Source organism: Rhinolophus sinicus, linkage group LG15 (assembly GCF_036562045.2).
Source record: "Rhinolophus sinicus isolate RSC01 linkage group LG15, ASM3656204v1, whole genome shotgun sequence".
Taxonomy (NCBI): Eukaryota; Metazoa; Chordata; class Mammalia; order Chiroptera; family Rhinolophidae; genus Rhinolophus; species Rhinolophus sinicus.
In genome coordinates this window covers 22,253,298-22,278,701 of record NC_133764.1, presented here as the reverse complement: position 1 = coordinate 22,278,701, position 25,404 = coordinate 22,253,298, and the positions used below count along the sequence as shown (strand labels likewise).

Here is a 25,404-nt window from a genome sequence, read left to right as displayed (position 1 = left end):
AAGGAGATATTTTTTTAAATATGAAAAAAAGGAAAAAGAATAGAACAAGGTTAAGATTTTGACAGCAGAATAGGAGAGGTAAAAACTTGAGTACTACCGTGTTTCCCTGAAAATAAGACCTAACCGGAAAATAAGCCCTAGCATGATTTTTCAGGATGACATCCCCTGAACATAAGCCCTAATGTGTCTTTTGGAGCAAAAATTAATATAAGACCTGGTCTTATTTTCGGGGAAACATGGTATGTTCTATTGTGATACCAAAGAGTGGGTTTTATGAGATGAAGAAAAAAAGTGAGATACAAATATACACAAAAGTAAGCCTGAATGAAAGCAGTCTTAAACTTTCAAAACATACTGAAAGCTGATAAAATGAGCTCTAAAAAAAAAAAAGCATAACTTAAAATTTCCCTCCTACTCCACCCACTATAATATACTAGATCTCTTCGCATCAGTGGTGAGCTTCATGTTGCCAAATGTTCTGTGCACTCATCAACAGACCATATCAACGACAGAATACAATATACTCCAATACTGTGGTTTCCCACAAGAAAATGACTTTGACAAATTTCCACTGTCGACAGGTCAATGGTTCTTGCGTGCACAGCTTTGTGTAAGAAATCTAAGATCTGTCTTATCAAGAAACTCTTTAAACATTCATACACTGTTTCACTTGACTGAATTATGGAATCCTCTAAGATTCGTGTGCTGACATGGAAATAAAAACACCCAAAGTTTTTAGATGATATCTTCTACTACTGTTAATCTTCTTTTACTACAACCCCAGACATTAATTCAATATAATGTCTCTTCACTGCGTAAAAGTCTCTCCTGTAGCTCCTTTAGTGATAACCATGCCCTCTAGAAGGCTGTTCTGAGCCATCCTGAGAAAAACCCCTCTAACTCAATGAGAAAGTATTCTTCCTTTATAAGTCTATTCTACTAACTTGATGTAAAATAATTTCCCCTTGCGACCAGGTATAGGTATAGACACAGTCATCGTAATTTGCCATTTATTCTATTTGATTGTCAGGAAGCCTAAAATGGATTATAAGGCTATTTCAAGGCTAAACAGACAATATGAAGCTCAGATTCTTCATATACAGAGTCCCACTGAGTCTCTAAGACCTCTCTTTCGGAACAGTACCCAAGTCCTCTCTACACTTCTAAATGACCTGTATATACCTGCTGAACTCTTTAAGAAAGGGAAGCCAACAGAGTTCTTAAAATTAAACTGCTAAAAATTTTATTATTAGAAACCAAGATTTCTCAGGTTTCTTCAAAGATGATCAAAAGAATTACAAAAAATGATGAGAAAAGAACTAGTGAAACTATTTAGTCCACACTCCTACATCAGGAGGTCAAAGTCCTCAGGATAAAGTAAATTTTTAACTAGGAAATTTTCTTAAGTAAGTGCTAGAAGAGTTACCTCTTAATTATTTTACTTTCATCTTAACCAGTTATCAAGTTGTCTATCTGGCCACAAGGGAGGGAAAATACTCAATTTCATACATCAGCTAACTCCTACAATTTCTATTCAGGCCAGCAATATAACTTTGAACAATTTTTTTTTAAGGGATTATACCACTGCAAAATAAAAGGGATATAAAACAAGTGACATTTGCATAGGTTTATAATTTCCTATTCCTCCATATAATGACATTTTAACTTAAATCATCTTTACTGAGCATTTCCTTTGAAAATACAGCAGCTAAAGTTTTCAACACAATAGACATAAATATGGAAACACCACAGCGTATCGCAAAAAGTGCTACTGGGAAGTCTTCAAACTAAGAGACTCAGGATATAGCCTTCACTATCACTAATCAACCTTAAAAAGTTTAGACAAGTCACTAATTCTCCCTAGGCTTCAGAGTCCTCCTTCACAAAGTAAGATCCACATCGTTGCTACTCAAAGGGCTATCCATGGAATAGCAGCATAAGCGAAGCCTGGGATCTTCTCAGAAAAGCATGATCTTGGGCCTCACCCCAGACCTACTGAATCAGAACCTGCATTTTAATAAGACTCTCAAGGAATTCATATGTATGTATATTAAAGTTTGAGAAGCACTGGTCTAGATGACCTATAATTATAGTTCTATGTGAAGCTTTCTTCCAAGTTCAAATGTTTCAATCATTTTTTACTTTCCTTATTAGGAAGTTCCATATTAATTAGTTATATTGTAATCCCTTATTAGGCAATTTATTATATTAAACACAGTAAATAACCTCAAGTAGTACTCACTATGGGCCTATGGTTAAGAATCTTTCTTTCAAACCTAAAGTTACAATTCCCTTTTCCATATGCAAAATTAATGCCTCACTAGCAAATTAAGACATGAATATATGTGAACATCTGTGAGTCAAGATGTTGCCACAACAAATTTCTTTTCCTCCCAGAAAAGGAAACGAACTCGTACACATAAAGAATTCCTGAAGACACAGTAGAGGTATTTATTAAAGACAAAATATAAGCATACTCAAATTTACGGCTGAGTGTCACCTGCATAAGAAAACCAACTAAATATTCTTGACTCAACTACAGAAATGGCTGTTCCAACTTCAAAACCACAATGAGCAGCCTAGTAGGCTCTGAGGGATCTTTCACTGTTACATTATTTAGAGGAAAAGACAGTCAGATTTAATTTCAGGTGCTAGTCAGAAAGGAAAAAGTTCTTTGACAGAATCTCTATTCCCGATCTTTAACTTTTTTAAATCTAAATATATCTATTCAAGGACTAAAACTGCCAAGAAATAAAAGGACAATGCAGGAATCTTTATTCCCAGAAAAATTCAGTATCTTGAGAGAAAAAGGGACTTGGCTAAAAACTGAAAAGGATTAGTTTAAAAAAAACTGTTCTGTGCTTGAGTTTTCTTACTAGCAAATCCAGAATTCAGTTTTTGGGGCACGAAGACTATCATTAATTCCAAATATAAATGACTCAATGGATTTAAATACCATTCTCAAAAACAGCTGTATTTATGTTTCATCTCCTCCCATGTCTTGTATGTGTGGTAAAAGGGCTTTCTGGATTCAGCATTTACTGACATTTCAGGAGGCCAAGAATCTATCATTCTAGAGCTATATTGTCTAAGACAGTATTCACTAGCCATATGTGGCTACTGACCATTTGAAATGTGGATAGTCTAAATGAAGACGTACTCTAAATGTAAAATACAAAATGGATTTCAAAGTCTTAGTATGAAAAAAAGGATGTACACTAGCTCAGTAATTTTTATACTGATTACATGATAAATATTTTGGATATATTAAATAAAATGTTATTACAATTAGTTTCATGTGTTTTGTTTTTTTTTAATGTGACTACTAGAAAATTTAAAATTACATATCTGGCTCACATTTGTGACCCACATTGTATTTCTATTGGGCAGCACCGTTCTAGACTATCACCAGAACATATACACATTTTTAAGGGAGCTAATCAAAAACTCTTGTGAGAAGACACTCAAATTTCAAAATAACTTTAGGCTTGAGATATTGAAGCCTGAAACAGCTACTTAACTAGATGACATACTAATAATAAAAGTTATCTATAATGTTCTGGCAATTTTTCAATGCATTCATCACAATGATGAATTTAAAAATAGAATTTATGGCCTTAAGCTTCTAGTCCATTAAGAGCTCAATGATCAATTTTAGATGACAATTAGAAATTCAATCTTTTTTGCTACAACTTCTTTTTCAAAAAAAATATTGTTTCCTATAGTCCCTATAATCTTCACATTTTTCTTCCATATTTGGAAAGCTGACAGCTTCCTTTTTGTCTGAATTCTTCCTCCAACCAAGAAATCATACCACCTAAATCTAAGAATGTCCAATCCCACACATCCCACCCTTACCCACAAACTATGCCCCTTTCATTTCAAATATAAACCCAACTAATGCCAGATATTATTCACACAGCCTCAAAAGGATCAAATTTTTAACCCTGATATTTTTAAGTAAGATGAATAAAAACACAAATGTGAGTGTTGATGAAGACTAACAAAAAATGTCTGGGTATTTTTAGTACTTAAATGTAAAACCACAAGTGAAAAAAATCCTAAAATTGGGCATTTTTATTCAAATTCAAAATACTTTACCCCTATATAAATAAGCTAAAAAGCACATCTGGAGCAGATATTGTGACAAATGAAAATTATATGAACTTCAAATTTGTTATCCATAAATGAAGTTTTACTGGAACACAACCATGTTTATTCACTTATATTCTGTCTATGGATGCTTTGATGCTACAAGGGCAGAGCTGAGTAGTTGCAACAGAAACCATGTGGCCTACAAAGCCTCAATTATTTACTATGTGGCCTTTCACATAAAAAGTTTGCCAACCCAATATAGAGAGTAATCATCATAATCCATATGGATTTCTAAAAAAGGCCTTTTCACGAACATCCCATTTATTGGCTTGGGGGCGAGAGGCACAGGGAGACAGCAACTGGACAAGACCCCTCCCCCATTCCTACCCTGACTTGAACCAGATCAGCATCATTTTGACCTAATACCGTAAATAGTGGGTCCTTCATAAGATTTTGTTTGAGGAGGTTTTAAGGTTAAAGATATGAAAATCAAAAACTTAGTTCATGGGCCAGTGCAGTGGCTCAGGCGGTTCTCCTAACGCTGAGGTCACTGGTTCGATTCCCATATAGGCCAGTGAGCTGCGCCCTCTACAGCTAAGATTGTGAACAACAGCTCTCCCTGGAGCTGGGCTGCTGAGAGCAGTCAGAGGTTGGCGTGAGCTGCCACAGGTTGGCGTGAGCTGCCACAGGCTGCTGTGTGCTGCTGCGGGCTACTGTGTGCTGCCATGAGCAGCAGGTGGCCAGCATTGAGTGGCCAGCAGCCAGCGTGAGCGGCCATGAGCTGCTGTGAGCGGCCGACCTCCAACCGCCTGCCTCAGCCGGGAGGAGCGCAAGGCTCATAACACCAGCATGGGCCAGGGAGCTGTGTCCTACACAACTAGACTGAGAAAAGAGTGGCTTGAACCGGAGTTGGGGAGGCAGCGGAGGCAGAAGACTGGGGGGGAGGGGGGGGAACCAACTTAGTTCGTGATTCAGTATATGGGCAAAAATTATACTGAAATGTAAGATAAGGTTATATAAAAGTTCTTAAAAATAGGTTGGTTAATGTACAGACCTCCCTCCTTTATCAGGAAGATCATTCAAGGTTTTTTCAACTCTGATTTTGAGTCATCTCTCAGAGATGAAAATATATTTCTAAAGACTTCCCTGTACCATTCAGACATTGTCATAGTTTAATAGATAATCTATAGGATATATTAACTTCCTTATGAAGAAAATTAAATGTATGATGTACTATAAAATGTACAGCATTCCAAGACAGCCAAAACGTATTAACTGGAACATATTATCCAAACATATTAACTGGAAAATTAGATATACCTGTGGGTTATCTTATTTGGGATTCTGTTTAAGGTAGGAGGAAAGCTATTAGATAGAGACTTAAGTACCATGTCACTTCACATTGTTCATTTATATCCCCATGATGGCAGACTGTTCTCTTTGATAATGAAGAGGCATATATTTGTTTTACCTCAGTAGATTGACTTTGAGTATCAGTCAAAAGGTCTTTTAACGTTCAAGTCGTATAAAAGTTTATCAAATATGTTTAGATTTTAGTTTTGCCACATTATCAAAGCAATGAACACAGAGAGAAATACAAGTCAGTGAGATAACAGTACTGTATATAACCGGTTGTGTTTCTCAGGTCACCTAGGGGGACAGACACTCAGTCCCTAAGGAGAAAGAGTGAACTGGTACTGATGTATTATTATTAAGTGTCAGTTAACAGGCCACTGACAATTTCAATTCCCAAGGAACACAAATTATCTCTAAAGCCTAAATTTTACACACAAATTTAAAACCTGCAAACCTCATCTGAGGACAATAAATGTCAACTACTTTTTCATTCTTGTCTTTAGGACCAAAGTATTAAATTTACAGATATATTTAAAAGTAATTTTAAAATCAGCTTTCATAACATACGCCATAATAAATACCAAAACCAGGCAATACTAGCAATAGAGAAAAGCTGAATTAGAAAAGTCAATCCTTTCCACAGCTTAGTCTAGATAAAATACACAACGGTATGTAATTAATTATTTCAATAATTATTTACTTAAGAGAGACAAAATAGTTTGGTTACACAACATTCTCTTTTTGCCAACCCCAACTTTATACTCTGCTATCGCCTCTTAATATTTTCCCTTCCCCAGGGGATTCAAGATTAAGGAAAAGCCTCTCTGCTCTCCAATCTACAATTAACTTACCTGTTAGTTTTTACATACAAAACATTTGGATTTCCCAAAGTCATCTTTTAAAGGAGTTTAGATTCTATAGCTCTGGCAGGAAAAACATAGTTATTTAAGTGGTTTAACCACAAATGTAGTAAGGGACTTTTTTCCACTGGTGTTTAATGTACACCACGCAAACTAATTGATAACATTAGCCTATGAGGTAATTTTGGTGACATCTAAAAACTCAATATAAATTTTCAATTTCTGACCTCTTCTCTATAACACAATCTCTTTAAGCCTCTTAACTAAATTAAACGCTGGAATCAAACCAGCTAAGTAACAACAACAAAAAGAGAGACAGAGAGGAAATGTAGACATTTACACCTAAAAACTTACCTTGATCCTGTCATAGGACCTCTTCCATCCTTGTCATATCCCCCACGCCCTCTACCTCCTCCCTGTGACCCGCCATATCCTCTATTATCTTCTCCATACCTACTCACATCACGACGGTCTTCTACAAAAAATAAAATGTACATAATTAGATAACCACTGTCGTTTCTGACAGGCTTCCCATAACATAACCTTAAACGGCTCTGTAGGTGACATATCACATCCTTTGGAAAATGGCACATGTGCAGAGAACTCAAATTCAAGTCATCATAAAACCATTTGGAATTAAATGTGTTTGAGAATTTTATCTGTATCAAATTACACTCTGCTAAAGTCAGACGGCAAAATAATGTGGATATCACCATTTGATTTGATGATGTGGAATAGTCTGAATTAAACTACATTAGGTACAAAACTCTTAATAAAGTAGATGAAAGCATAACCTTAACCTAAAAGTTATTACTTTCTGGGGCCGGCCCGGTGGCTCAGGCGGTTGGAGCTCCGTGCTCCTAACGCCAAAGGCTGCCAGTTCGATTCCCACATGGGCCAGTGGGCTCTCAACCACAAGGGTGCCGGTTCGACACCTCGACCCCTACAGGGAATGGTGGGTTCTGCCCCCTGCAATTAAGATTGAACACAGCACCTTGAGCTGAGCTGCCGCTGAGCTCCCAGATGGCTCAGTTGGTTGGAGCGCATCCTCTCAACTACAAGGTTGTTTCGACTCCCATAAGGGATGGTGGGCTGCGCCCCCTGCAACTAACAATGGCAACTGGACCTGGAGCTGAGCTGCACCCTTCACAACTAAGGTTGAAAGGACAACAACTTGACTTGGAAAAAGACCTGGAAGTACACACTGTTCCCCAATAAAGTCCTGTTCCCCTTCCCCAATAAAATCTTTAAAAAATAAATAAACAAACTTTCAAACTGAGAAGTATGCAGTGCATATATTCATTGAAGAAAATATTCAGTGCATGAGCTACTTTTCTCTTCACTTATTCACGCAATTGTTCAACAAATATTTATTGAGCACTTACTATGAACCAAAGCCCACATTAGTCAATGAAGGTACAAAAATGAGTAAAACAGGACCTTTGCCCCTGAAGCATTCATTTTCATGGCATGGACAGGTTCCTAAATATCAATGGTATATACAAAGTGCTACAGAAAAACAAAGAATAACTGGTCCTTCTTAGATAAGGTTAGAGGAGGCTAATATAGGATCATAATTTCCCCAAATCAAGTATACCACCACTACCAGAAGAACTAGTAGCAGCATTTATCAAATGATCAGAGTTGATTGAGACAACAAAGGAAATTCTTGTAATCAGCCATGGAAAAGTTGCATGACCATTTAGGAATCTAAGAAGTTCAGAAGTATATCTAATAAATTAGTTTTGATGGCCATGAGAGAGAATATACTCCATATTTTTACAAACAGTTGATATCTTATCCAAAACTCAATATACAAGTAATTACAAGAAATTCTATAAGTGGAAAAAAATAATAATAAGAGGTCAGTATATCTTACCTTGTGTGTGATGGCTATAATTTTCCCTTTGTGAATGGTAGGACTGATTTTGATTATAGGAATCATGCTGCTGGTCATAATTTGACTGCTCGTCATATGAACCTTGATTATAGCCTGAATGCTGGTCATACGAATCTTGTTGACCATAGTTTGACTGGTCATATGAAGGCGCTCTTCCACCTTGGCTAAACAGAAATCAAGAATTGAGAGATTTTATAAAAGAATTATGTTCACTGGAGAAAATTGACTTGAGACTGATATAAATGGCCTGACCAGCTAAACCTCAACCATATTTAGTACTATTTTCTGGTGGGAATTATTTAATTCTTTTACCTACAAAATCTTTCTCACCAATGGAATGACCTTCAAACAATTTCACTATCATCAAAGAGGTGCCACATCATGAGAAAAACCACATGCACCTCTATAGAGAAGCAAAAAAATCACTATGGCTTTTGTACCTCCTTGAATTTAAAAAAAAATTAAAGGTACCACAAAATAAATATGTCTGATTTCTTAACAAATATGCCACAAGTTCTGAGTCCTTTTACATTGAAAGGCTCTCTATCACTGAATTTTAACAACATTATCTCATAATATTTGGGGGACTATTTTCTTATAATTATCTTTTTAGGACCCACAGTACATTCTTCTAAGTATCTTCAATGATAACAAATTTTAGAAAAAGTAATCATTCAGATGTTTAGTCTGTTAAGTAATAGGAAGGAACTTATTTTGTGATGCCATTTTTTAATCTGAAAAGAAGTCTGACTACTAAATAATGAAATTGCTTATTATCTCTGGCAATTCTAAAAGAAAATTCTTAGTATGTTCTGAGGAATAGAATGATCAATTATCAGTTTTCAGGATAGGAATGTTAAAAAGAACACTTCATTAGATTTGAGTTCTAATTTTTACTTTTTAAAAAGGTCTCATAACTTAATAGTCACATCACTCTGCATCAGGTGATCAAACAATCAGTATGTTCCCCAACTTCCTACCCAAAGCACATCACACCAATGGTCAGAACTCGAGCACTTCACTTTAAAATGGTTGTCAAACCAAATCTAACGTTTCTCTTTGGCCTACAATAATGTCACACTTCCAACAATGTATCCTTATAAAAGGACTGTCTTTAAATTTAGAACTAACAGGGTTTGAAGAGTTCCTTCTACTATAACACACTTTCTAGATATTACTCCCTACATTTGTACTCACTTTCTACTTTTCAAAGCACTCTCATAGCTACGAGACTGATAATTTGACCTCACAAATCTTTCCCCAATGCTTTTATTTTACTTAGAATAATTTTCTTCACTGCAGAGGCAATACTAATGACCTCAGTTTTTGCCTCATTTTTTAGTTTTGTAACCTAATAAGCTATGTAATCTTAACAAATTCTCTTTACCTCTATAAAATGAAGATAATTACTGACACTATTTCAGCGTGGTATTTAAGTAGTATTTCACAAAATGTTAAGCATAATAAAAAAAGTTGCTATTATTTAAATTAATAACAAGCATAGGTAGGCTCCTCAAATCTGAAAGTTAAAAAAACTATAAAACCTGTAAATCTGCTGGTAAATATTCACATACCTACGTTACCAAATAAAACATATTTTAGGGTATCTTAAGTATGGGTAGGTTTTGACACTTTTTCCTTTAACATTTTGTCCTTGAAAAGGTCATACATTAAAATGGTTAAAAAGTAAAATAGAAGTAAAAATAAGCAATGAGAAATTTCCTTTTACAGGTAGGTTTTTATTTAATCTCAGGTATAAAGCAAAGGTCCAAATTTTTCCTTTTCATATTTAAATCACGTACGATCATTTATAGCTGAACAATAATTTTACAAATAACACCTAAGTATCAAATGACAGTGCTGACAATTTCCACATTCTTCCTAACACAAAACTGATACTCCATCAAAACTTTTCTGAAAAAAATGTTTAAAGCTAGGAGTATACTGGTGAAATCTGTTTAATACCCAAAGTGTTATTTCCACTGCCCAACACAAGTCAGTACTTTTATTGTTTCCTTACCCTCCTGATGATTCCGAGTTTTGCTGTCCCTGGTTATTGTAAGATTGTTGGCCATAGGAGCTCTGCTTTTGATTCTCATAACCACCGTAGGACTGTGAATAACCTAAAGATTGGTGCATATATCATTTAGTAAAGGTTCTGATTCTTCATTTGTAAAGTAGTAAATTTAACAAACCAGTCCAACCTGATTGGCTTTGTCCATAGCTGGAGTAGCTGCCATAGTTCTGTCCATAGGAGGAATCAGTAGTTTGCCCATAGCCAGAATAGCTCTGAAATTTAGGTAAATACAAGTTTCACCACCCACTTAAAATAAAAATAACTATTTATGAAGAATACAATTTATATTTTAACCTACTTGTGGTGCTTGTCCATAACCTTGATTGCCTTGATTTCCATAGGAAGAATAACTGTAAAAGAAAAATATAGTACTTGAAAGAAATGTGCTAGAATTTAAAAGCTTAAAGAACCGTATCTTTGTTTTTAACTTTCACCTCAAATACAAGCTTCTTTTCTGAGAAACTGTCAATCTGCTTGTCTCTTTAAATCTAAAGTGAAAGGTGATGACTAACGACTGTTAAAGACATAAATGAAGTCATTCCAGACCTCTTGGATGCCAAACAAACACCAAAAGTTTTGCTTTGACAATCTCCCACATATGAACAAAACTTCGCCAGAAATAGAGAACCCAAAGAGACTTTTATGCTTGGGAGGTTGGGGTAGGGGATTACTACACAAAGCAGCAAGACCCATAACAAGTATCTGAAGCAGAAAAATGATCTTTTTAAGTTAGCACTTTAATCAATTTAGCTATGTTTTGACAGATTAATTTCTTCCTACCATTTGCCTTAAATCTGCTTTTCACTTCCTAGAACAGGCACAGGGTGGCACTCAAAGTCCAATTTTTGTGCCTCAGTAATTAGAGGTATGTGTATCTTCAGAGTACTATCATAGAATGAAATTATTTTCTATCCCCAGCGTCGTAGCCCAGGCTGCTATACGGTTTGACTGAATAAATGTACCTTCTTCAGATTTGAATTTTCTTTAATTTTAGAGCATGTAAGCTCTAACAAGTCAGAAACACTTTCTGAAAATATGCCAAAGAAAAATACATTTGCAAAAAAATATTTTTATCATTTTAGAGCTATCAAGTACTAACAGAATTTAACTTTATAAAATCTATTTCACTGAAGAAACATTTGCTAGCTGCCTACTATGGTTAGCACTATGAGATTAGCACTATTCTATGAGAATAAAAATGTCAAATCGTTTTCATGAACCCTAAAACTTGATAACAGAAGATATCTGAGATGCCATTCTGAATATCTCACACTAAGCTGCAAAACATTTATAGTTTAAGTTGAAGGCTGTATTTCCGGTAAGCCAGAGAACTCTACTGCATGTAAACATTCACATAAAAACAGACTTTTCTTTTTATTGTGAACATGGTAAGGAGTTTTTTAAAAGATGCTAGACATTTCTATTATAGTGCTTCTAGAAAATGTTACCAAAAAAACCATATTATCATATTACATACAAAAAAATGAAATGCTTTTTCCAAGAACCTGTTATATTTGAATTTCTTACATCCTTTTAATAATTGTCTTTTAAAAAAACTTCCCAAAGAAAATAATCTTTATAATACCTACAAGATTTGTTTTAATCTCTAGGGGGCATCATATTTACTGATTCAAACAGTTTTTTAAAAAAAGGAAAACATGTTTTACAGCACCTATTTACATAGGCCGACTATTTCCCCTTGACGAACTAATATTTAACTGTCTTAAGACGTTCAGATACCAAATCTCAAGAGGGAAGCCTGACTAAATTCAACTTTTTTTCCCAGTTCTACTTTTTCATGGTATTAAAATGTATGTGTACTTTACCTTTGCTGCTCACCCCCAGACTGACCGTAACTTCCAGAATCTAAAACACATAAAAAGAATTTTAAATCTGATTTAAAATTATGCTTCCCTCGAAGGCTGACTTTAAATCTTACAGATGAAATGTAATTTTAAAATGTCATAAAAAGGAACTACAGAAAGAAACACTAGAAGTTAAAAATACTGTGCAAGGAAAAATCTGTATAAATAGTATTTGCTGTTTACAGTAACTACATCTTTGAAAACTACTCTACAACCATGTCCTGATGGTGAGGAGAATCAAGTGAACAAATGTGAAATGATCAGTGAAAAACACACCCTTTTAACAAAAACTCAAAAGCTCAAGCTATATTATCTTTATATACAAAAAGATATGTTAAACCTAATCAGGACCAAAATGGGGGAAGACACAATGACAAGATAAATTCCCCAGGATTACATTTATTTGCATATCATCCCCAACCCAACACCTACACCATTCCCTTGTACTGGATTGCTTTGGCTGTCTGCAGCAACAAAAAGATCTTGTGAAGACGGTGGTAAAGGCAGCTGTAAGTTGTTTAAGCCCAACTTTCCCAAGCTTTCAAGGTCTTCGATATGCCAACTCAGCAATATCTACTTCTAGCTTCTTTTCTGGCAATAAAAACTACCAAAGAAGGCATGAATTGAGTAGCATGTCAAAAACAGAAAAAAAAAAAATTGAACTACGAGCTTTTCTCAATAGTTCAAAACATCTGTTGTATCAAAAATTTTTGAATAGGCTCTAAGATCCTTTAGTGTTCTACTCAGTCAATGAATGACCTATGTTTATTAGTGAAGAGAAGAGTAATACTATACGAAATACTTTCAAATGCAAAAAGTAACTGCATCTCAAACTGCTGACCATTAGGCCCAACCTCATCCAATATGAAACAAAACCATTTGTTGTTGGATAGTTCTGAAAACCTACCAAGAATCAAATCAAATCAGTGAAGTTTTCATTCAATTCATATTAAGCTACAATATGAAAACAGACATTGGCTGTTTAACTGGGTGACATCAAATTTGCCACTTTTCTGCAATACAGAAGACCTCCAATCAGAGTGACCATTATTTAAAATCCTTAATTATAAGAATTACTGAATGCAATGCTGATACAAACTCCTTCTATGAATGTGAAGGACATAAGGCTACCTGAGATGAGAAAGAAAAAATTGTGCATCGCTGCCATGCCCATGGTAATATGACTGTAGATTTACAGCTAACAACCAAATTAAAAAAACAAATGAATCTAACTGGACCACAGAGACTAGATGCAGCTATCAAATGGGGAAGGAAATTAGCTTCAACCTAATCAGAAACTGAAAAGGATTATGGGGAGGGTTCGGTAGAATGTATGAGTAAAACTTAAGATACCCTGGGGTTACATGAAACTTTAAATTATATCTGGTGACATGAATGTGGATCCTCCCAGTGACAAGGGGGATCCACATTCTGTAGTGCATCGGTGTATAGCCCTCAGGCAATATTACAGAAGTACACAACACATAGGTCATGTGACTGGCTCAACTCTAGTACTAAGAGTCCTTAACTGTAATCCAGTCACTTCAGCCTTCTTGTCCATTTGACTTCGTTAGTTGGCTGACTTTACAACTGCAGACGATACAGAAATAAGCATACTGACCAGTAAGTCTGACCCTTAGTATAAATACTTGAGGAAGTGTAGATGTTTTATATTCATCAGAGAAAATCAAGTTTATGTTATTTAGGGCATTTCAAACAACTGCTCATCATGAGTACTTGACACTTGAGCCTTGTATCTAGACCCATGAATTACTTATAAGTGCTTTTATTTCCAAGTGTATAAGGTTTTGATTCTTTGTCTTCTAATTATATTCCACTGCAGCAAAAAGGTATTTTATCATTCCTGATGTTAGGATTTACTGTTTTTTGCTTCTACCCCTTGGTAAATATTTTACTTGCATAAATGTTCCCTATGTGCTTGACAAGAACTGTGAATTTTTCTAAATGTTGAATGAATTCTTCGAAGTCTATAAGATGATGCTTGTTAGTTGTATCATTCACATTCCTATTAATGTTTGGTCTGCATGATCTATTAATTACAGAGACGTATGTTTAAAAAGCTCCCAGACTGACTAGGTTGGTTTGGTTTGGGGTTTTTTTTTTTTTTTTTTTTGCTTTCTATTAATATATTAGGAGGTTATAATGTTAGGCACATAAAAGCAGATTTAGATCTTCCTGGTGAATTTCCTTTTAACATTACATAAATACCATCATTCTAAATGTCCACCCTTTATTCTGACTTGTAATATTCCTTTTGATTGGTGTTTTCCCTCTATGTATTTTCAACATTTATTCTTATGTTTTAGGTATATTTCTAAACAACACATAACTAGATCATTTTTTCCCAACATGAAAATGTCTTAAAACTGTTTTTGTACTTTTACTATTGTTTCTTTTCATTTATTTCTACCTGCCTCTACTGGACTTTGTACTTACCAGGATTCCTTTTTCCTTTAAACTCCTATCCTGCCTCCTATTGGGTTTTTACTCCTTTTCCTTTGACTGCTTTATGTGATACATTCAATTTCTGTTCTTTTAGAAAGTTACCACTCATAATTATGTTCAATTTTTAACGTGCATTCTTGACAAAGTTCAAAACGATCTTCAACCTCCACTAGAAAAACCCTAACACGCCAATCAGCCTTCACCTATTATTTTGTTCCATTTTCCCATACTTTGGCTTTCCCTTTTTTCAAATCTCCAAATGTACTCATTTTAATCTTCAATGTTTCAGTCAGCATTTGCTTTTTGTTTGCTTCCTCTACATTGCTTTTTTTTGTCCTACTCCTCCCTTCTGGGTTTAACTTAGTTCTTTCAGCAAAGACCTGAAAGTGGCAATCTTAGTCTTTTTATTTGGGTAAAAATTTCAAGGTCAATGGTATTTTTCCTCTAAATCCCAAGGATGATTTCACTACTTTCTGGCACCTTAAAACTTTTAAGTATCAATCTTACCATTTCCCTTTTCCATCTGGTAGGTTTGTTATTGGTATTTCAATATTGTTTCATATCAATGTACCTAGGTAAGAACTGATTTTTATGTGTTTGAAATTGCTACTTGATTCAAAAAAATTCACCAATTTTGGAAAATTATTAACTATTAATTCTTCCCCCATTTTCTCCTCAAATTCGGATGTATGACAGGACTTCTCAGTCTATTTCCCATGTTTCTTAATCTTTCATTTTTCATCTCTTTCCTTCTGAATTGAATTCTGGGTAATTATATCACATCTATCTTCCACTTCACTAATTATTTCTTCAGCTACCGTGTTTCCCCGAAAACAAGACCAGGTCTTATATTAATTTTTGCTCCAAAAGATGCATTCGGGCTTATGTTCAGGGGATATCATCCTGAAAAATCATGCAAGGGCTTATTTTTCCAGTTAGATCTTATTTTCGGGGAAATACGGTAGATCTATCTGCAATTCAATTTATCCACTTTTTCCATCTTTTATAAGTTACACTTAGTTCTTTTCAAATCTATATGGCTTTTTTCATAACACCTTGGTCTGAAAGTTCATTCCTTTTAGGTTTTTAATAATTTTAAACATATAATATTCACTTTCACATTTTTAATTAGGGGTTCTAATCCCATTTGTCACTCTCATTTTGATGAACTGTTTCCTAGAGTTCTGCAATTTTTATTGTGAACTCATCTTTTCCAAGGCAAGTTTTTTTCTGTAAGATTTCTGTGACCTAGACTGTGAAATTTCCTCCAGAAAAGGTTTTTCATTTGTTTCTACCAGGAAACCCAACCCAGAACCAATTTTTATGTTGATTTCTTGGCTTAAGGTTCTTGGACTCCCATAACTAGCCTAAATGTACACCCAAATTGTATGAAGCACAAGTTCCTAGTTATGAATTCTCAGGACATTCCCCCCACTCCTCCCCCAACGTCACTCAGGGCCCAGGCTTCCTTGTTATCTCTTATGCTGGTACGAAAGTTTTTCTAGTTCATTCTTTCACAAAAGATAGTCCTTCAAACATCCAGGTCTTATGTAGGGCCTCAGTTCCCATTACCGTAATGGTCAAGGATTCATCTCCTGTCCTTAAGGTTTAGTTACTTGAATAAAATCAAAGTTTCTAAATGATGAAACCTATACCCTCCTCTCTATGGCAACCAAGTTAGCGCTGTGCCTACCATACTAACTTCTACTTGATTTCTGGCAGATGGGGCTTGCCCTTTCTTTTTGAATTTTTAGGCATTTGTAAATATTGAGAATTTTCAAGTTATCTTGATCTGCCATATAGCCAAAATGAGAATAATTTTGAATTTGTATCTTTTATATATATAATTGATATTAGATTTATACTTTTAACTTGAAAGGTGTCAGATAATTCACATTCGTAAATAGTATTTGAACGTCTGAGAGTCTGACAATATTTACAATTTTGATTTACTGATTACGTAAATGCTTAAATGTTTTTAGGTTTTAGGAACCTGCTCTGCCAGGCATCTGGAGTGGTTGAGTCAATTTGATAAATGAAACTTATAGGTGTAGTTTGGAATGTTTAAAGGACTTAACTAAACGTAATGCCATTAGTTGTTTAGGGGGAGTTTACTGTTAAATTAATTTAAACATTCATCAAAGAACCAGTCAAAAGCATTCCTCCTACTTATATACAAAGTCAAAAATATTATTTTTATATACATTACAAAAGGTATGTATAACATTAAATAGAACTTAAAGACTCTAGCTTTAATTTAGTAACAAGCAATTATTAAAATCGTTCTTTTCACACATGAAAGCCAATCTTGGTATTTTAAAAAAACCTCAAATTACAAAGTGACATCTAGGGGCTTGGTAATTTGAAGATTGGTATTAATGAGTAAACGAGCTCACATACTAATGTGACACACTGAAAATCCTGGATTTTATCCAGTAAACCTCTAAAATTTAATTTTCCATAAAAGTTACCTAGTCCTATAAAATTAAGCCATTGTTTTATACCAACAATTATGTTAAATATCAAGACAGGCCAAGTTTTTAATGAGCACTGTATCCACTGAAAGCTGGTAAATTTCACCAAGAGGATGGGAGAATCTTTTTTTTTTTACACCATGGATGGGTTACACACCTTCCTCAAGATGCACTTCTATGTACTTTTGGGGAGCTTTACCAGACTTCATTCCAAAGCATGCACCTGGTAAATGATGTACCATCGTCTACTTTGCGGTAAGCGATTTCTTGTTTAAGGATTAGAAATTGGAAAAAATCAAAAGATAAAAGATGCCCCTCCCTCAAAGATCAATATTCTGGCTTCTTAATATCAATGTTAATCTAAGGAATGTTTATCATTCTCCTGTCAAACCATTCTTGCTAATTTGGTCTCTTCTTAGCCTACCGCTTTCTTTTGGTACATTTCCACCCTCTGCAAGACTGGACTACTGGGAGGGGACGGGGGGATGCTTGATGGTTTTTTAAGGTTCTCCCTTAAAAAAATGAGACTATCAGCAGTCATTTTCATCCCAACCACATGGCTTTAAGGAAATGTTCTGTTTTTCCACCTGAAAAGTGTTATCTAACTCTCCTGGTTTCTAGCAAGTGGATAGCTGGGTCTTTGCAGCCTGTGATGCACCCAACAACAGAGGACTTTGCATGGTCAGCTAGGGCTGCTATTATCAGAACACCCATGTTTCATACTTTATATTCTGGGTTAGCACGATCTAAACCGGCTGTCCTGGGGAGACCAATGCTTCTTTTTCTCTTCCGCACAACAGGGGTCCTCAACGTAAGTACTTTGTATGACACTGCCTTTCGTTGGTCTGTATGTTTTAAGGTAAATGCCATATGTACCTACAGGAGGCTGTCGATAATAGAAAAAGCTCATTTTCAAGCTCTTGCAGGAGATAAAAAAAAAAACTGAAGGGAGAAGAATGACAAAGAAGGGTGAAGAGGAAGCTGAAATTATAGGCAAACACCCCCCCAACTGTAATTCAGGTCGTTACGACAGAGGGAATGCCGATAAGTAGGATTTTGGAGAAGGCAACGTCCTTTCGAAAGGGTTCCCAGAGCGTTAATGCCCCCACCTGATGGGGTGAGTCAGAAGGCTCAGCTCCACTTCATGGGTGGGGAAACTGAGGTACGAGGCGACGAGACTACTGGCCCGAGGCCTGGCCGAAAGATCTGAGGCGGAGCGGAGAACCTGAAGCATCGCTTCTCTCAGACTGACGCTCTGATCACGGGCTTCCCCCGCCCCTGTGATGGCGTAGACGGCCTCCGCCCCCCGACTCACACACCCTCCCCAGACAGCCGCTCGTCGCCTCAGGTTCCAAGGATAGGGCCAAAAGACCAGGGCACTAAGCGCTCCCGCCGCGATTTGCAGACAGAGCGTTGGGAGCGTGCGTCCCTCCAGTCCAACATGGCGGAGGCCGCGTCCGCCCCCCACCCCCACCCCCAGCCTCCCTCAGGGCCGGAGCCTCTCCCTCGGGGCCCTCCAGTGGGCGGGAAGACGGCCCAACCCCTCCAGGCCCCTTCTCGCCGCTGCCGTTGCTCGCTGAAGTAATCACCTACCCGACATGACTAACGGCCAGAGCGTGGAGCCCCCACAGCCCGCCGAGAACAAGGAATACCAGAGCCAAGCGGCGCAGCGGCCGAAGGTGTACTGAGGTCGGCGCGGCGGGCTGAGCCCGACTGCGGGGCCTCGCTAGCCAATCAGAGGACCGTGGGCGGTACCATAGCGTCACGGCAGGAGGGGTAGTTCTGTACTAGTATCGGCCTCCGAATTCTGAGGACTTCAAAATCCCTCTCTATTCTCCCCTCCGCGGACGGTACCATTATTGAGAGGGAACTGAGATGAGAAAGTACCAATGCCGCGATCAGAATTGGGGAGGAACCTGAACCTGCTCTCTGCGTCCTAATTACAATCCCATTTCTCACTTTATTGCGTCTGATAGAATTTGAGGTTAGGAAGCGAAAGAGGAGAGTACAAAGAGATTATTTGATTAGAAATGGCCTTTCTTCCCCTAAAATTTCAGATGGTATGCCCTAGTTCGCTCTGCTTGGGCTGCAGACAGCTTGAGCCACCAGGGGGCGTTCGGAGACGACGAGCTCCGCGACGCAAAGTCGTGAGGCGCTTAGGTGCTTGATCTCCTGGTTTAACTACCTTGTAAAAAAATAAAATAAATAAATTACAAGGTGATACTAGAACACACGTGTACCTTAAAACGTAACCACACACAGACCGGACTCTAAAGATGAGGTGGGATGGGGTGTAGAGCTTCAGTTTTCAGTACTGTACCTTGCATCATCTCATTTAATTCTCAAAACAGGTTTAACCCCACGTTACAGAGAAGGCAGAATTCATCTGCTCTAGGACGCACAATTAGTACATGGCCAACGTGGAATTCGAATCCTAGTAACCAGATAGGATTACTGGGGTTTAAACCCGTCTCTGCCTGTGGGTTTAACCATTACGTTTTACTGCCCAGAGGGAGCTAGAGTTCTAGAGTGTGAGACAAAACTGACTGCTCAGAGAGCACACAAGGCCATTTTCCCCGAGAGCAAGGTGACATCTGAGGCAAACCATAGGTGGTGAGCAGAAGGTGACCAAATGGAGAAGTGGAGAAAAGTGCTTTGGACTAGTTGCAAAACAAGTAATTCAATGTTTAGCTGGGAGGGGAGAATGGTAGGAGATGAGGCCAGAAAATTAGCTCCGACCTTGTAAAGTACACGAGAGTCTACTTTATCTTGAAGGCAGTGGGAACCTCTCATGGAAGGATTTCAAAAGATCAGATTTGCGTTTTCAAGCTACAGTACTAAGAATGCATAGAGATGAAAGATGCCTATAACAGGGAGACCAATTAGGTGGCCAGTACAATCATTCTGGGAAGAGATGATAGTGGCCTGGACTTAGGTTGTAGCTGTGGAGATGGAGGTAAGTGGGGAGATCCCTGAGATACTTAGGTGGTAGGCTGGGCAAGACCTGGTGACCAATTTGGGTGGGAGAGGCTAGCAAAGAGAGAGCAGTCTGGGGTGAATTCTGGGTTTCCCATTTAGACAAGTGGACAGATGTTCACTGTGGCAGGGAATAGGAGGGAGAGCAGGTTGGGATGGAGGTGGAGCAGTACATTCAGAATTAGTGCCTTCGGGTTAGAAAAAAGGGCATGAGGTCATCTCTCTTCATTATACCAGCAGTAACTGTGCTTTCAACTCTGGATGTAGAGGGTCACAGCTCTCTAGACAGGTCCCAACAAGTAAGGCTAGAGGAATAAAAATTCTTGTATGACTAAAAACAATTTAGCTGTTCAGCTTGTATATGGAGGAAGGCAACCTGGAAGAAAAGGGCATGTGCAATAGCAGGAAGAAACTGGGTTATTGGGGGGAGGAAAGACTTCTAGATTGTTCTTCATTTTTTTTAGACTTGGGATTTTTTTTAAAGTCGGGAACACAGAACATATTGCTCATCAACACCTTCTTAAGTTTATACCACTATGCATCCATTCATTCATGCATGTATTTTTCACTCAACTGCCATCTCCTGAAGTCTCCTAGGTGTCAGGCCCTGGAAGGCTCTGGAGATAGAGAAATAGGAAGCACCACAGCCCTGCCCTCCAGGAACTGCAATCTCATAACAGGGACAGCACAAACCTGTGATTCCAATCAACTACATACTAAACATGCTAGAATTGGAGGATGCAAGGGGTGCTCTGAAAACACAGAGGAAGAGAATCTAGCCCACATGAAGGGTGGAGCCCATATTAAGGAAGGCTTCCCGCAGGAGATGCCTCCTAAACTGAACTTTGAAGAACAGGAATTAGCCAGGAGATGAGTTGTACATCAGGAACAGCATGGGATAGAACTGGGGGATAGGGCTGCATTTGCAAAAACTAGGAGAGAGCAAAATTTTGGGACTTGCAAGTGGATTAGACTGGCTGGTCTGTGGAGTTGCAGGAGTGGGGAATGGTGATAAATGAAGTGAAAGAAGTAGACAGAAGCCGCAGCGTGAAGAGCCTTGTGTGTCTTGCAGAGGAGTTTAGATATTAAATTTAAAACCATGGGGAACTTCTGAGGAATCTGATCAAAGGAGTGACATTTAATTTTTTATATCCATTAACTCTTTTAATCCTTTGGATGCCCTATGAAATAGGTATTACTTTATCCACATTTTGTAAATGAGAACATTGAAGCTCAGGAAGATGAAATTCTTTACCAAGTTCACACAGCCAATTAAGGACAAAAGCAGAGCTCTAACCCAGGCCTTTGGACCAAGCCCAGTGTTCTTTATACAGTGTCCCTGGTCTCCCAAACTTGAAACAGAGAACTCCTGCTAGGTCTGCATTGCTCTGGGGCTTCTTTCCAAGGGTCCTACTCTGCCACAAAGGGATTCACACATTGACTCCTGTGCCCTCCTGCCTTCTAGTCTTTTGCCTGGGGATAATTACCTGCAACAGATTTCAATCAGTCATTCTTCACACTACAAGATCCTGCTCCTTCTATCTTCACTATCCTGGCATATTTAGGAAATATAGCAGATACATTTTACACATCAGGTTTAGCAGAATGTATCTGAAGAGGTCTTGGTACTGAGCCTGTTTGCCCTTGATTCTCAAGTCCTCACTTGGGGAGCTGACCGCAGGCTGCATTTCACTTTCAGAGATTCCTTCAGGCAGTAGCTTCCAACTAGAGAATCAGTCCATGGGTGTCCTGGTGGGAAATTAGATGGTAGAAGAAAAAGTGGAGTAAGGGTTATCCCTCTCTGCCAAGGGGCAGGCTCAGGCAGCAGCTGTCTTCTCCAGAGCTCCAGTTTTCATCAGGGACCCTGGCTCCTGTGTTCCAGAAACCCCACTCCTCCCTTCAGTCCTCCAGCCTATGGCTGATGGAGGCTTCTAGCTATTGTTTTGAAAGACAAAGAGGGAGGGAGGGAGGGAAGGAAGAAGGGGGAGAGAGAGAAAGAGAAAGAAAAGGCCAAAATATAGTCACTTTTGCTACTAAGCCATGTCACCAAACCAAAACTTAATAACTAACCTAAGGCAGTTTCAGCCTCTACCGGAAGTGGAATTTTAAACCAATAAGTCTGGAATTTCCTGATCCACACTAGTGAGGTAATCTGCCTGATAAGACCCCCTGCTATTCCCTAAGGGAAGGTGTCTTTGTCTCAAATAATCCATTCTTAATTTAGTTCCACCCTCTTTCTTCCTATAAAAACCTTCCATTTTATACAATTCATTGGAGCCCTTCTAGTGATACATAAATTGCTTAATAAAGTCAATTAGATCTTCAAATTTACTCAGTTAAATTTTGTTCTTTAACACTGTTGATAATTTCTGAGTTGTTTCCATTCCCTGTTTGGCTTCCCAACCCTTCCACCACTGGTGTAAGGCCTTGTAGGACCCTGAAGGACTGTGAATGGACTTAAAGTGAGAGGGGCAGCCACTAGAGGGAGCCATTTAGCAGAGGTCCTGCAGAAACTGACCTGTTTTACCAGGATTACTCTTGCTGCCGATGAGAAGAGTGTAGGGGACAAAAGAGGAAGCAGGGAAAGGTTACTGCTCCTACCAGAATAAAAATCAGATCATAATGATCTTTTGCCTCTTTTGAAGCCCTGTTGGACTCACAGTTATACCATATAATTCAAAGCTCGCCTACCTGATCGGAGGCCAATTTGTTCTCTAGTTGGGTTGTATAATTCATCTCTGAACCCCTCAATGCTTCCTCACACAGTGCCTGAAACAGTAGGCACGAAGAAGAAGACGATGAGGAAGAAGGAGAAGGAGAAGGAGAAGAAGAACCTTGTATTTAATAAATGAATAAATAAATGGGAGAGAAAAAACCGGCATGACTTGCCTGTCTTACTTGTCTGTAAACTCCTCAAGCTCAAAGACCTTATCTAGGACTTTCCCATGCCTCCCAAGTGTTCTGTGAGTGTTTGTTGAAAGAATGACAGCCTGCTGTGTGCCAGGTGCCACAGGCAGTACCATTTTCCCAAAAATAAGACCTAGCCGGACAACCAGCACTAATGCGTCGTTTGGAGCAAAAATTAATATAAGACCTGGTATTATATTATATTAATTATATTATATTTTATATCATATTATATAAGACCGGGTCTTATAGTAAAATAAAACAAGGTTTCATATTAATTTTTGCTCCAAAAGATGCATTAGAGCTGATTGTCCAGCTAGCTCTTATTTTCGGGGAAACATCATCACCACCCTGCCCGCAACCCACTCAGAGCTTTCCTGGAGAGCAAACCTCCCATGAAGATTACCCTGAGGTTCCACTTCGGGAGAGAAAGGCTCCTTGTAAATGACCAGGCTGTCCCCTCCTCTGGGTAGGCACTTCCTGTTTGGGGTAGAAAGGAACCAGACAATTTCCTGTTAGCAGGTCTTTTAAGCAAAGCAGCAGATGCTGAGCAGGTCCTGGCCCAACCTTTCAGGCCAGATGCCTGGCAGTTAGATAACCTTTATGTGGAAGGGAAGTGGGGCACAGTGCCAGATTAGCCAGGCTTTTATTGTGCTCTTTGTAAGTCCCCTGGGTCCTGGTGTGAGTAAAAAACAAACCAGAAGAGGCTGACGTCCTGCAAACCATGATGAGGGTTAGGGGAGATGGGACGGCTCTGAGCCAAAGAGCACTGCCTGGTAAGGAGGTAGTCATGTGATTGTCCTGGAGCAGGCTTATGTATGTCATCTGGATGTGAACACACTCAAGTGTGAACCTGTGTGAAGAATGCATGTGTATACACTTGTGTCTGTGCCCCCAATGTCCAGCACTTGGTAGGATTTAACATTTATTTATTGTCTGACTTGCTCCCCACAGCAAATTGGGGTACTAGAAAAGGCAGGAATTATTGTTGTCCCATTTTAAAATGGCAGAAACTCAGAATGACTTTCAAGTTAGTTGACTTTCAAGTTTCAACAGAGTATGAAAAAAAACCTCAAGATTCAAACCCAGATCTGCCTTGCTCCAAATTTCTTGCTTTTTCTAGTCCCATGTGAGCATATGCATGTGTGCATACAGGGAGGGAGAGAGGCAGATATACTTGTGAATGTGACCCAGACTGATGAGACCATATCCACATGTGCTGGATAGAGGACATTTCTCTTCCAGAGGCAGAAGCAATGGTTAGTCACAGCTTCTAGAATTGAATCATAGCTAAAAATGCACAGAGATTATGGTCAATAATGTATCCAAATGATCACAGCTATAGTTCTCACAACTATGGGGAAAACGTCCTTTCAGCTTTCCCAGGCTAATCTCGTGTCCTCCTTCTTCTTCTTCTTCCTATTTTTGTAGTTTTTGAAGGTTGATCATTCCATTAGTGCCTTTCTCCGGAGCCCAGAATTCCTTCTGATAAAAATCTGCTTTGTGTTCTCTACACTTCCTGGGGAGGAGGAAGGGGCAGAGACAAAGCTGATTGTTCCAAGTATTATGAAGAGAGAAACTGAGGCCCAGAGGGGCCTTGTCCAGGTCTACACATCCTGCCTGATTCAAGGGGTCCTGGTCAGGAAAACGACTCACTGGCCACCTATTGCTTTCTGTCAGAGAAGAAAGAATGGCCTGGGCAGATGCTCTCCTGGACAGGCAACATGCCCAAGCCCTGGCATGAGTTCCACAGAAGTCCTGTCCACTCTGGGAGGAGTGGGAGGCCTCGTGGATTTCAGCCAAGCCCAGTGCAGAGAGAGGGATGGAGGAGAAGCAGCTTTCTTTGAAGAGGAGGTATGGAGAGGAATGCCAGCCTAGCTGGGTCAGGAGCCTGCCCCATCAAGATAGAGAGGGAAGGAAAGAGGCAGACCCTTGGAAAACCTAGTGCTTTCTTCCTCTTAAACATTGGTGTCTAGTATTTACTGATTAAGTAGGTCTAGAGTAGGACTCTGAAATCTGAATTTTTAATGTGTGTCTCCAGGTGATTCAATGCAGGTGATCCAAGAATCACATTTTATAAATTTAACTTGAGGCGAGAAAGACCCAAGATCTGGACTTATACTCCAGGTTTGAACCCTGACTCTATTGCTAGATTTGTAACTTTGGACAAGTGCTGTCTCTCTGTGCCTCAATTTCTTCATCTTAAAGATAAGAATGCTTATAATAGTAGCTTTCTCCTAAGGAAGCAGCAAAGATTCAATGACATGATTTATGTAAAGCACATAGCACATACATGGCACATGTTAATTTCTTAACAAGTATCTACCATTGTTATTTGTTTCAATTCCTCATTCCCATCCCTACCCCCACTCCCACCAGAGGAATAAATAATGGTATTGGATATAGCGATTTGGTACCACAGTATTGT

At 38.3% G+C, this 25,404-nt stretch overlaps 1 protein-coding gene across 1 annotated transcript in view; it reads right to left on the bottom strand.

Annotated features, from left to right (window-relative positions):
- Window positions 1-18,813, bottom strand: part of TAF15 (TATA-box binding protein associated factor 15) — a 29,553-nt gene extending 10,740 nt beyond the window's left edge. Inside the window, exons 1-7 of the mRNA XM_019732554.2 lie at window positions 18,687-18,813; window positions 12,115-12,154; window positions 10,587-10,638; window positions 10,416-10,500; window positions 10,232-10,334; window positions 8,191-8,375; window positions 6,666-6,786 (exon numbers count right to left, since the gene is read on the bottom strand). Coding sequence (XP_019588113.2) covers window positions 6,666-6,786; window positions 8,191-8,375; window positions 10,232-10,334; window positions 10,416-10,500; window positions 10,587-10,638; window positions 12,115-12,154; window positions 18,687-18,693 — 593 coding nt within the window. The 5' untranslated portion in view covers window positions 18,694-18,813. The remainder of the gene's footprint in view (window positions 1-6,665; window positions 6,787-8,190; window positions 8,376-10,231; window positions 10,335-10,415; window positions 10,501-10,586; window positions 10,639-12,114; window positions 12,155-18,686) is intronic.
- Window positions 18,814-25,404: the final 6,591 nt, after the last annotated feature.